The following is a 13,729-nucleotide window of genomic DNA, read 5'->3' on the forward strand; positions in this document are numbered from 1 at the left end:
TCCCTGGGCTTTTAAGCATTGGCATGGCTATGCCGTCTGGTCCCACTGCTTTGGATGGTTTAGCGGGACCAATGGCGTCCTCAACCTCTTTAGCGGTGATGGTGATTGGTGACGCGCTGAATTTGTGTTTATGTGCGTGTCTATTGGCTCTCCGTCTATCTTTGTCGACCGTAAGATGCATTATATATTGTCGGCAGAAAGCGCTCGCGCATTTTTTCGCATCCGACAGCACTTTGTCGCCAAAGGCGAAGAAAACTTTGTCTTTGTGCTTAGTCGGATTCGATAGGGACTTTACGGTGGACCAAAGTTTACCCACACCGGTAGAGAGGTTACAACCTCTTAGGTGCTCCTCCCATTTCGCCCGCTTGTGTTCGTCCACAAGCAATCTGATGCGTTGGTTTATATCCCTTATTTGGGGGTCGCCTGGATCAAGCTGTCTTATAAGGTCACGTTCTCTCGCTAAGTTTGCGGCCTCCGCCGGGAAGTGAGGCCGGATTTCGGGAATTCTCCCGGCGGGAATGAAACGTGCCGAAGCGGATTCAATGACCTTACGGAAGGCACGCTCCCCTTGGCGGGCATCAGTCGGGATAGGGAGGGCAGCAAAGCGGTTGTCTGTAAAAGATTTTTATTCTACCCACTTTCCTTTTTTGAAGTTTATGAAAGTGCGCTTTTCGGTGACGATGAAGTCGGCGGTACTCTCGAGCGAAATAAGTATGGGCAGGTGGTCGGATGCCAATGTTACCATCTGCTGCCAGTTGACGCAGTTTACGAGTTCTGCGCTCACGATTGAGATATCTGGCGAGCTGTAACAGCTTCCTACCATACGTGTGGGGGCGTCTCCGTTTATTGTGCAGAACGTCGTTTCTTCTATTGGATCCGCCAACATCTCACCCCTACTGTCCGCCCGCATGTTTGAATGCCAAAGATCATGATGGGCATTGAAATCGCCTAAGATAATGCGATTGTTGCCAGTGAGTAACGCCCTGATATTAGGGCGATATCCACTGGGGCAACAGGTGGCAGGAGGGATGTAGATGTTATTGATTTCTAGGTTTGCATCGCCTGACCGGACAGATAGGCCTTGACGTTCTAAGACATTGTCCCTGCGGTCGATGCCAGGATCAAATATATAATATTGCGCAGAGTGGTGTATGATAAACGGGAGGCCGCCTCCATTTCCGCTCTCGCGGTCTTTCCTGTGGACATTATACCCAGAGCAGGTCTGCAATGCAGATCTTGCTGTGAGTTTAGTCTCTTGAATCGCAGCAATGCGGATGTTGTGCCGCTTCATGAAATCGACTATCTCCGTAATCTTCCCAGTTAGTCCATTACAGTTTAACTGCAGAATTCTGATGTGCATAAGGGGAGACGCCGCCACTCTGGGGGTAAGTGACGGGTGACTACGCCTGGGTTGTGGAAGGCCAGGACGCAATTGCTGTTGTGGCCCTGGGACTGGGCGTCCTTGGGCAAGCATTGGGGTACCCAGATGATTTGGGTTTGCGACCTGGCAACATGGCGTGATGAAACCCGTCGGGGGGTTGCCGTCGCGGAGACCAGAACATCTAGGAAAGTGGCACCACCCAAGGCAGGAGATGCATTGGGCGGATGTCGCAAACCTATATATTCTGTGCTGGCAAACGGTGCAAGCGGAGGTAGAGACTCAGAGTCTGTTTCCCTGACCTGCACGATTGCTGCCGGAAAAGAGGGGGGGAGAAGACGAGGGCAGGGCCTGATGCTCAGCATTGCTACCAACTCTACTACGAAGGTAGTAGTTATGAGTGGTATCAGCTGTTTGATATGTTGGCGCCGTGGGGCGCGAGCAGCAGCGGGTACTTGTTGTGGCTTGCTAAGCAGCGGGGCTGCTGGAAGGTAGTGGGGGCGCTTAGGCGTAGACTACCGGACGCCCTTGGGCGTGAACAGCAAGGAGTCACAAAAGATTTATAAAAGTTACGTGGACGTCGGATTTTGGGATCAAGCCCAGAACAACCTGTCCGATGCAACCATCCCTTGCACGAGACACACTGAACAGAGTATGACCGTCCCAAAAAGATTCTTTTCCGGCAGATGCAGCAAAACCATTTCTCAGGACCGGGGTCAGGAGACGGACCCGGATTGGATTCGATGCCTTCCCGGAGTAAGAGAGTATGGAGCAATCCTGCTGCAAGGAGCTGCTGGGAGGATGACAACTTGTGGGAGGGACGCAACAAATTAAATGGGGTCACACTGAAATGATAGTCCTTGGTCGGGAAAAATCCCGAGTCGCTCCGGTACATAGAACCGACTGCCTTGGGAAGCGCAGAAGGTCGCATGTGGTCACAACAAATCGTTCCCCAGATGTTGTTGTTGTTGTTGTTGTTGTTGTTGTTGTAGCGATTAGGTTACTCCCCGAAGGCTTTGGGGAGTGTTATCGATGTGATGGTCCTTTGTCGGATACAGATCCGATACGCTCTGGTAACACAGCACCATTAAGGTGCTGGCCCGACCATCTCGGGAACGATTTATATGGTCACATTAAACCTTCAGGCCATCCCTCCCTCCCCACCCCAAGTTCCATGAGGAGCTTGGGGTCGCCAGAGCCTCGTCTGTTAGTGAAACGGAATTCGCCGCTCGAAGGTGAGGTTGACAATTGGGTTGGAGAAGCTATATATTGCGCTACACAACCCCTTAAATCCCTTGAATTCTGTCGTTCCCCAGATGGTCGGGCTTGGTACTGGAAGGTACCGGATCTGCATGCGGCAAAGGACCATCAACTCGATAACACTCCCCAAGGCCTTCGGTGAGTGTCTTTATCGCTACAACTACAACAACGTTAAGTTATCCACCGAGAATAAAAGGGAAAAGAAGAAAGGCATTATATCATTGGAGGCTATTCGCGATGTAATCATTCCACAACGACTACTACGGGGTACGATTATTTTGCACCTTCTGCTAGTGTTCGAATCGCTGAACTATCGAATAAATAACTCCAATATTCAGTATTGCAAAATGGTCTTTATTTAGACTACGAGTAGTACTACCAAAATTATATTTCACTAATAAGGTGTTTAAATCAAACTGATTACTAATTCCTCAGCTTGTGCTGCTTTTATATTCTCGGTTACCTCGTTCGCCCATTTCTCCTAAGGTCTAGACGTTTCACAGTTTTATCTCATGTGTGGTTAATCTTAATATATATAAAACATGTGTCACAAAATTTTTATCCGCGATGGACTCCTAAACTACTGAACCGATTTTGAATTTGTTTTGCACCCCGTGTGTAGTTTGATCTAACTTTAAAGATAGGATAGGTTATATCTCAGTTAATAGTCGCAATATAATTTTATTGCAATTTTTTTATTTATTTATACGTAATAATAAAATGTTACGTATACGCGGTGGCACTCATATTTTCAGGTGGTGCGGATATACTTCCGTCTAATTAAAAAAAAAAAATTGCTTGGTGTTTAATTAAACAACCTGCTTATCAATAAAAAATATAGCGAATGATATCAAGTATAGCACATCACCAGGCCGCCGAAGGGGTGTTTTTAGGGGGGCCCGCGATTCAGAGGTTCTATGACATTTTTTTTAATTCAGGAGAGTTTAGTTCCATGTGCAATTTTTAAGCCGAATTTCAAAAGCAACAAAAATCTGCATTTCGTTTTAATATTATAGTGAAAAAGGAAAATCTATATATATAAAAAGAAAGGCTAAAATGTGTCTTAGTTGGTCGCCGGTGTTTGAAGAGATGCGTCGGTCGATTTGGTTGCGATCGACGTACAGGGTCTCGAGATATAGGCCGAAACGTGGACCCGAGTACCCTTAGAATGTGTTTATAGAATATGGATAACAATTGAAAGCTGTTGATGAGTGCTTTAGTAGAGGGTAATTTTCATACCCCTGGGTGACTAGGGTCTCGAGATATAGGCCCATTGCAAAATTATCATCTGTTTCAAAATTATTCGAGTACATTGTGAAACAAAAAATGTACTTTGCTGTTAAACCTCTAATCACTGAAAATCAGCATGGTTTTATGGACGGTAGATCCACTGTAACAAACCTATCTATCTTCTCTGATTTTTGCATATCTTCTTTTAATGACCGTTGTCAAGTTGATACTGTGTACACCGACTTCTCAAAAGCATTTGATAAAGTTAGTCATTCTATCCTGCTTTCTAAATTGGCTCGCGTGGGCTTCCACCCGATGTTTTTATCATGGATTAAATCATACCTCCACCAGCGTAGCTGTGTTGTGGTTATAGACAATAACTCTTCAAACACATCCACAGCCACCTCCGGGGTGCCTCAAGGTAGCATACTTGGCCCATTACTTTTTGTAATTTTTATAAACGATATTTCCACCTGCTTCCAGCACTCTAATTTTCTATTATACGCTGATGACCTAAAGATTTTTAATACCATCGCAAACTTAGACGACGTGATTAAAATGCAATCTGATTTAGATAACGTTGCTGTTTGGTATCGTGCCAATAACTTGCCACTAAATGTTAGCAAATGCTTTCTTGTAAGCTTTTCTAAATCACGTGGCCTCATTCCCACTTCCTACTCTCTCGATGGTACCCACATCTCAACTCTTAACGAGATAAAGGACTTGGGTGTTGTCTTCGATTCGAAATTTTCTTTCACGACTCATATAAATTCTACTATTGCTAAGGCGTATTCACTTCTGGCTTTTATTAGGCGTTCCTGCACAGACTTCACGGATCCCTACACCCTCAAGTTATTGTTCACTGCACTAGTTCGTTCGAAGCTGGAATATGCCTGTTTTATTTGGAGGCCGTATCATGAATGCCATATTGTTAGGCTTGAACGTGTGCAGAAAGCGGTTGTTCGGTTCTGAACCGATTCCATCTTATAAATCCAGGTGCTCACTTATCAAATTAAGAGTCCCTGGAATGCAGAAGAACTGTCCTATCGCTCACGTTTGTTTATGACATCATTAATGGTGTAGTTGATGCACCTTGTCGCCTCAGGAGTCTCCGATTCCATATCCCTATAAGGCCTCTTCGTAATATACCTATTTTCTATACGGATTGTGTCCGAACCCTCTATGCCTCAAACGCACCTTTGCTTAGAGCTATGACCGACTTTAATCGCATCTCTGATTCTTCAGCTATTGATTTTGCTCTTTCTAAGTTTACTTTTAAAACAATACTTACTGATATCTTTTCAAACTGATAAACTTGTCAATCTCTTCCTAGAATGTAAGTTTTATTGTGTCTATACTCAACTCATGTACTATACTATTAAATAATTATCTAATTTTAATTCAACATTATTATCTAGTCTGTAAAGGCTTTAAATGCCATAGACTGAAATAAAGAAATATGAAATTTTGGTAAAAAAAAATTTTGGTAAAAAAAAATTTTGGTAAAACATGGGCCAGTGAATGCCTAGACAGTGTTTATACAATATGGATATCAAGTGAAAGCTTGTTGTTGTTGTTGTTGTTGTGAAAGCTGTTGATGAGTGCTTTAGTACAGAGTAATATATTATCCAGAGACGGACTGGGACTGAGACTCGGAGTGGGACTGGGACTGGAATAAAATACATACCACCCTCTGGGACAGGCAATAAGGGATGCAGAAGAATGAGAAGGAATTGAGAGAAGAGAAAAGAGAGAAGGAGATTGAGAAAGAGATAAAATGAGCCGAAGATGGAGATAGATGAAGCGAAAAGACGGAGGGAAGAGTGAATAAAAGGATTAGGAAAAAGTGAAGAGGGTGGGAGGGCAGAGTCAGACAGAAAAAGCGTATTAAAATGTATGCAGATAGGCCACATTTAGGGCAGGACAACGTCTGCCGGGTCTTCTAGTTAGCTATATATATTAACCTGGGTCGATTTGTATGGACGAAAGTTAACCGATATCGCACCATCGATTTTTCGATAGGATTTGGGCTCAGGAAAAAAAGTTCCACTACTCATACCCAAATAAATAATATCGAGCCTGGCGAAAGGGTAACAGTGGTAGACCATAAGGAAAGGGGTGTTAGAGGCGTTGGTTCCACATTACAATTAAAGAGATGGTTGGTGTCATGTTGGGACAAATTGCAAGCGGGGCATACATTTTGTATGTCGGGGTTGATTCTGGATAGGTAAGATTTTAACCTGTTACAATTTGACAGGCCTGTAGTTTCTTCCAGTGCGTAATTTTAAGGCTTGGCGACCATATGGGTGACGCGTAGCACGTAATCGGCTGGCTAATTGCTTTGTATGTAGTCATGAGCGTTTCTTTATCTTTTCCGCAGGTACTGCCAGCGAGGACATGAGGATTTTTAACCCAGCGGGTCAGGGGGTTAGAATATACCAGCGGTAGGTATGCCTGTCGTAAGAGGCGACTAAAATACCGGATTGGCCTGAAGGTTTAATGTGGCCATATAAATCGTTCCCGAGATGGTCGGGCCAGCACCTTTATGATGCTGTGTTACCGGAGCGTACCGGATCTGTAAACGGCAAAGGACCATCACATCGATCACTCCCTAAACCTTCGGGGAGCAACCGTATCGCTACAACAACAACAACAACAACAACATGAGGATTTCGTTACGGCTCTGAATTCTCGGAACAATTGCGGCTGCGTGCTCACCAAAATGTAGATCCTGATCAAACGTCACACCCAAGATTTTGGGGTGTAGGACAGTCGGTAGCGTAGTGTCATCGACGTTGATGTTCAAAATGGTCGACATTTGAGACGTCCATGTTCTAAATAAGGTCGCGGAAGATTTAGTCGGTGATAATGCCAGGTTTCGCGAGGCGAAAAAACTGGAGAGATCAGGGAGGTAGCCGTTTATTTTATTGCATAGCTCATCGATCTGTGGGCCTGGGCCTGAGGCCATTATTGTGCAGTCATCGGGGTTTTGATTTAAACCGCAATTTATCTGGGTGCTAATGGCATTTAGCGCGGTGGTTGTGCTATGGAGTTTTCTGAAGCCATGCTGATGAGAGGCTAGCTGCAAATTTGCTTGGAAATAAGGGAGCAAAATGGCTTCAAGCGTCTTTGCTACTGGCGATAGGAGAGATATCGGACGATACGACTCTCCTATGTTAGCTGGTTTACCAGGCTTTAGTAGCGGGACCACCTTGGCCATTTTCCATTTCTCGGGTATGACAAAGGTGGAAAGAGACAGATTGAAGACCTGCGCTAAATATTTGAGACCCTCTTTCCCTAGGCTTTTAAGCATCGGCATGGCTATGCGGTCTGGGCCCACTGCTTTGGATGGTTTAGCGCGACCAATGGCGTCCTCAACCTTTTTAGCGGTGATGGTGACGCGCTGAATTTGTGTTTATGTGCGTGTCTGTTGGCCCTCCGTCTATCTTTGTCGACAGTAGAATGCATTATATATTGTCGGCAGAAAGCGCTCGCGCATTTTTTCGCATCCGACAGCACTTTATCGCCAAAGGCGATGGAAACTTTGTCTTTGTGCTTAGTCGGATTCGATAGGGACTTTACGGTGGACCACAGTTTACCCACACCGGTAGAGAGGTTACAACCTGTTAGGTGCTCCTCCCATTTCGCCCGCTTGTGTTCGTCCACAAGCAATATGATGCGTTGGTTTATATCCCTTATTTGGGGTCGCCTGGATCAAGCTGTCTTATAAGGTCACGTTCTCTCGCTAAGTTTGCGGCCTCCTCCGGGAAGTGGGGCCGGATTTCGGGAATTCTCCCGGCGGGAATGAAACGTGCCGAGGCGGATTCAATGACCTTGCGGAAGGCACGCTCCCCTTGGCGGGCATCAGTCGGGATAGGGAGGGCAGCAAAGAGGTTGTCTGTAAAAGATTTTTATTCCTCCCACTTTCCTTTTTTAAAGTTTATGAAAGTGCGTTTTTCGGTCACGATGAAGTCGGCGGTACGCTCGAACGAAATAAGTATAGCAGGTGGTCGGATGCCAATGTTACCATCGGCTGCCAGTTGACGCAGTTTACGAGTTCTGCGCTCACGATTGAGATATCCGGAGAACTGTGACAGCTTCCTACCATACGTGTGGGGCGTCTCCGTTTATTGTGCAGAACGTCGTTTCTTCTATTTGATCCGCCAACATCTCACCCCTGCTGTCCGCCCGCAAATTTGAATGCCATAGATCGTGATGGGCATTGAAATCGCCTAAGATAATGCGATTGTTGCCAGTGAGTAAGGCTCTAATGCAGGAGGGATGTAGATGTTGATGATTTCTAGGTATGCATCGCCTGACCGGACAGATAGGCCTTGACGTTCTAAGACATTGTCCCTGCGGTCGATGCCAGGGTCAAATATATAATAGTGCACAGAGTGGTGTACGATAAACGCGAGGCCGCCTCCATTTCCGCTCTCGCGATCTTTTCTATGGACATTATACGCATATCAGGTCTGCAGTGCAGATCTTGCTGTGAGTTTAGTCTCTTGAATCGCAGCAATGTGTATGTTGTGCGGCTTCATGAAATCGACTATCTCCAGAATCTTCCCAGTTAGTCCATTACAGTTTAACTGCAGAATTCTGAAGTGCATAGGGGGAGACGTCGCCACTCGGGGGGTAAGTGACGGGTGACTACGCCTGGGTTGAGGAAGGCCAGGACGCAATTGCTGTTGTGGCCCTGGGACTGGGCGTCCTTGGGCAAGCATTGGGGTACCCGGATGATTTGGGTATGCGACCTGGCAACATGGCGCGATGAAACCCGTCGGGGGGTTGCCGTCGCGGAGACCAGAACATCTAGGAAAGTGGCACCACCCAAAGCAGGAGCTGCATTGGGCGGATGTCGCAAGCATATATATTCTGTGCTGGCAAACGGTGCAAACGGAGGTAGGGACTAAGAGTCTGTTTCCCTGACCTACACGATTGCTGCCGGAAAAGAGGGGGAGAAGACGGGGGCAGGGGTAGTAAGAACATAGGTTTATCCGGAATGATTCCATAAATACTTACGTTTGGGTTTGAAGCGGCTGCATGTTCCATTAGTGCACAACTAGCGATTCCACTTAAAGTATAAAATTTTTGTTAATCAAATTTAGTGGAAAAATTATTGTTGGGTTTCTTTTATGAAAACTATCACTCTTGTAAAACTATTAGTTATAATACTCAAGTAAATTGTTAAAATTAAGGTATTTACATCACGCGATAAAAAATAAAAGTCACACACAACTTTTCCTCGTGAGCGAGTGGATGAAAGTTACATTGCCTTCTTAACACTTCTTGACCACTCTAAAGCTTTTGATTCTGAGGACCACACTCTGCTCTGTAGGAAGCTGGGAAACTTATTTAACTTCTCTGGTCATGCAGTTGCCCTTATAAGATCATATCTTGGCGATACGACTCAAGCAGTATGTATAGATGGTGAAAAGTCTGACTTCCTACATGTCTTAAGAGGCGTCCCTCAAGGCTCTATCCTGGGTCCTTTGTTATTTGTTCTGTAGATCAATGACTTACCCGATGTCCTTAAGTATTGTAATGTTCATATCTACACTGATGATGTGCAGTTGTTTACGTGTTGTCTTCCTGATCAAACTAGCTTGTGCATAAGTAACTTAAACCACGATTTGAATCAAATATTTTCATGGGCTAATATGAATGGCTTGTGTATAAACCCGAATAAGTCAAAATTTATTGTTATTCATAGAAGGTCTTTTCCCACTAATGATTTAGAGAATGTAGTTTTCGACAATTCCGTTATAGAATACGTAGATAAGGCGAAAAACTTAGGTGTAATTTTTAACAAATCATTGACATGGAAAGACCATATTCTTAGAACGGTTGGAAAAGTGTATGGAATGCTTCGTACGCTATGGTTAACACAGTATTTCACGCCTTTGCACATAAGACTACTTCTGGCTAAAGCGTACTTAATACCTACGCTACTCCATGGTTGCGTGATTTACTCAAACTGTGACTATCTGTGCAAGAACAAACTAAATGTTGTTTACAACAACATTGCTAGAGATGTTTATGGGTTGAAAAGACTTGACCACGTATCACAACATGCTGAAAGGTTGCTAAACATTTCTTTCGAAAATCTTTTAAAAGTCAAAACACTGTCCTTCCTCCATAAATTGATACACACGAAGGAACCTGACTATCTATATCGTAAGCTTATTTTTCTGCAATCATCAAGATCGGTGCTTCTTCTTAAGCACACTAGATACCGCACGCTAACCTCTGAGCGCCAATTCTTTGTTACTGCAATACGCCTTTGGAACTCCCTACCTACAAGTCTTCGACTCTTAAGTAATGGTCTGCACTTTAAAAAAGAGCTAACATCATTTTTAACGACTCTTAAACTGGATCTCAAATTGTTGTTGTTAAAATGTTCATTTCTAAGTCCTTTTCCTTTCTCTGTGTCTTCTTCCTTTATTTGTTAAATACTATTCGATCTATAACCAGCCAAAGGTTATCATCACTACTGCTGTCTTCTAATATTTATTAATTACTTTTCTTTAGTTTTAAGATTTACATTTACATACATAAATATTTCACTATTATCCGTCATATTTAATTTAATTTGATTAATCTAATTTATTATTATTATAAATGTTAAATTTTTATAGCTCATGCTATTCATGACTAGCACTGTTAAATAATTTGTCGAAATTGTTGTGCTAGGAACAATTTTTCAAATAAATACATACATACATGGGAGCGGGATGATTTCGAGAAAGACATGGTGAAGCACTTTTTCACGTTGAGGAAAAGATTGTACGACACCAGTCAACCAGATTTTTAAGGTCGTTTTGCAGAAGGGAGGCACCCGAAAGGGAGTTGAATTTGCGGAAGAGTTTAAGATCGTCAGCATAGAGGAGGAAACTTGAATTTTTGAAACAGAAACCAATATCATTAATAAAAAGCACAAACAGGATAGGACCAAGAATACTGCCCTGGGGTACTCCAGATGATGCGACAAAATAGCGAGACTTAATATTTTCAATTTCAACACACATGAGCCTATTTGTAGGTAGGATTGTAGCCAACGTACGAACACAGAGTGGAAGCCAATACACTCAAGCTTATATAAGAGGATATGGTGGGAGGCTTTGTCAAAAGCCTTCGAGAAGTCGGTGTATATAGCATCAACTTGAGATCCGTCCTTGAATGCTGAGATACAAAAATCAGAAAAGTAGGCCAAGTTAGTGACAGTAGAGCGTCCAACAACAAACCCATGTTGATTGGGTTTAACGAGGCTCTTAACGGTAAAAGATAGTTTCTCCTTTATAATATTTTCATAAAGTTTTGAACAAGTAGTACGCTGTGCAATAGGCCTATAATTAGAGACCTCATTTTTCTTTGCGGTTTTAAAAATAGGTGTTATCGAAGCTGACTTCCATCTATCGGTTTTTTTATATTAATTGTAATAGCGTGGTGCACTAATGGAACATTTTACTTTTGGAGCTCTATTGACGTTGTGAATCACTAGTTGCCTACTACGTAAAGTTGAGCAGTTATTTGTAGTTATTGAATAAATAAGGCACGTCTTAGTACTACACCTTTTGGTAGAAGCCGGACTGTCTGGGGAGCGATATTTTTACTCTTCGAATATTTCATGCTTGCCTTGCCGTTTTAAGTCCTTGCTTTTGGGTTTTGTTATGGCATGCCACACAAATAGGAATTGATACCCCCAGCGGGTTAGGGGGGCAGTGTTACCGGAGCGTACTGGACCTGTATCCGGCAAAGGACCATCACATCGATAATACTCCCCAAAGCCTTCGGTAAGCAGTCTTATCGCTACAACAACAACAACAATAGGAATCTATTTACGAACCAGGGTGGGAACAGCAACTAATCATTTATGTACATATATATATTATATATATATATTATATTGTGTGCTATATATTTATATCATATATATTTCATTTCAATAATATACATATACAAATGCCAACCTTCAATAAAATTTGCCGAGGAAAATACGCAAAAAAATTTGCAATAGGTGGAGAACGGAAGCAAAGGCAACACAAGCTATTAAAAAGGTGGCATTAATATATTGCTGGAAATATTGATGACGATATACATATATGTATGTATGTATGACGTTGGCTTTAAAATACACGAGCTGTACATTGCAGTGCAGATTATTAATAAATATATTTACAGATTTAATATGTACAAGCGCCTAGCGGCACAGCATTTATTGTATGCTTAAGAACGACTGAAAGTTATCACGGCGGGCAATTAAACATTTAATCTATATACAATTTAGATAGTGGAAAAAATTAAATTGTTGGTTGCGATCAAGATTTATTTTGTACAAAATATTTTCCTTCATTCTGCAGGCCGATATGACCCGTGAAGCTCGCGTGTTGTCTGTGGCCTTGAGTTAACGAAACTGCGGATGTGGGAAATGTGATTGTTAGTTGCGGTACCTGTTATGATTTAAAAAATAGGACAAAGCAATGATAGGTATTTTTGTTTATGAATGTATGGGATTGCTTTAAATTGGTTTTAAAAACTGCATAAATAATATATTTTCTTCTACATACATATGTCTGCTATATATATGGATCCATATTTTTTCGTTCTACAACCAATTAATGTGTTTTTTTTTCGTATTTCACAAAAAGGATGCATACAATAATTTGCCACGCGATGTCAAGGTAACACATCTACTAGGTACCATACAAAATGGTCAACAATCCGAGGAGGCACGTCAAATGGCAGCAGTACTATTGCGGCGCTTATTTACATCAGAATTTACGGAATTTTACAAAGAGGTGAGTAAGTGCCAATGTGGAAAGTGGTAGGCAATGCGTCACCTAATTCAACAAGTTAGTTGTCTTTACAAATATGAATGTACATATATATTCATTATGAATAAATAACAAGTAAGGACGTGACTGTCTTTGGCTGTGCCGAAGACTTCATACCTTTCATGAATGGGGCTGAACAATAATCTTATCCCATTCGTAATCTCCAAATAATCGGCTGTATAAGATAAGATATATATAGTGAACAGGTGTACATATCTAAACGATTTTTAAGATAAATAAAAAAAAGGTAGGTACTTTGTGTGAGGATGCAAAGTTTCATGTTTTTTGTGGTCTGCATGTAAAAACTATGACTCCGAGTCACGTATTTCAACAACATATGACGTAAACGTAAGTATTTGATGAAATTTGAAGCTTCTAGCCGTAAAAAAGGGGCAAAAATGACAGTTTATATGAGGTATATCTCTATGATTTTTTCAGACAACAATATATGCTATATACGTATGCATTTGGTGAAGTTTGAAGTTTATAGCTGTTAAAATGGAGCTGAAATTTCGAAAATATATATATACTATATATATTCTGAAAAATCGGTTGTATGGAGAATATATGCTATAGTGGTCCGATCCAGCCGGTTCCGACAAATGTCTAATCGGACACCTAAATACACCCGCTCACCAAATTTTATCAAGATATCTCAAAAATTGAGGGACTAGTTTGCATACAAACAGACAGACCAACAGACGGACATGGCTAAATCGACTCAGCTCTTCACCCTGATTATTTCGGTATACTTAATGGTGGTTTTATCTATTTTCCTTTAAGGATTTACAATTTTGAGATTCGTGCCAAAGTTAATATATCATTTCATGAAAGGAAATGTAGAAGTATAGAAAACGGAATGCATTTTCAAATATAATAAAACTTACAACCAACTGCACTCAAAAGGATAATATGATATAAATTAATTTGGTCAGAGGTTGTCTCTCATCACTTACTTACTAAATTGGCGCTTAACCGTTTAAACGGCTATGACCGTCCAACAAGGCGCGCCAGTTGGCGGAGC

General features: G+C 42.2%; 1 protein-coding gene across 1 annotated transcript in view; it reads left to right on the forward strand.

The window, feature by feature from the left end:
• Karybeta3 (karyopherin beta 3) overlaps window positions 1–13,729 on the forward strand; it is a 64,689-nt gene that overhangs the window by 26,630 nt on the left and 24,330 nt on the right. The window contains exon 2 of the mRNA XM_067758333.1: window positions 12,520–12,669. Coding sequence (XP_067614434.1) covers window positions 12,520–12,669 — 150 coding nt within the window. The remainder of the gene's footprint in view (window positions 1–12,519; window positions 12,670–13,729) is intronic.

Source organism: Eurosta solidaginis, chromosome 1 (assembly GCF_040869045.1).
Source record: "Eurosta solidaginis isolate ZX-2024a chromosome 1, ASM4086904v1, whole genome shotgun sequence".
Taxonomy (NCBI): Eukaryota; Metazoa; Arthropoda; class Insecta; order Diptera; family Tephritidae; genus Eurosta; species Eurosta solidaginis.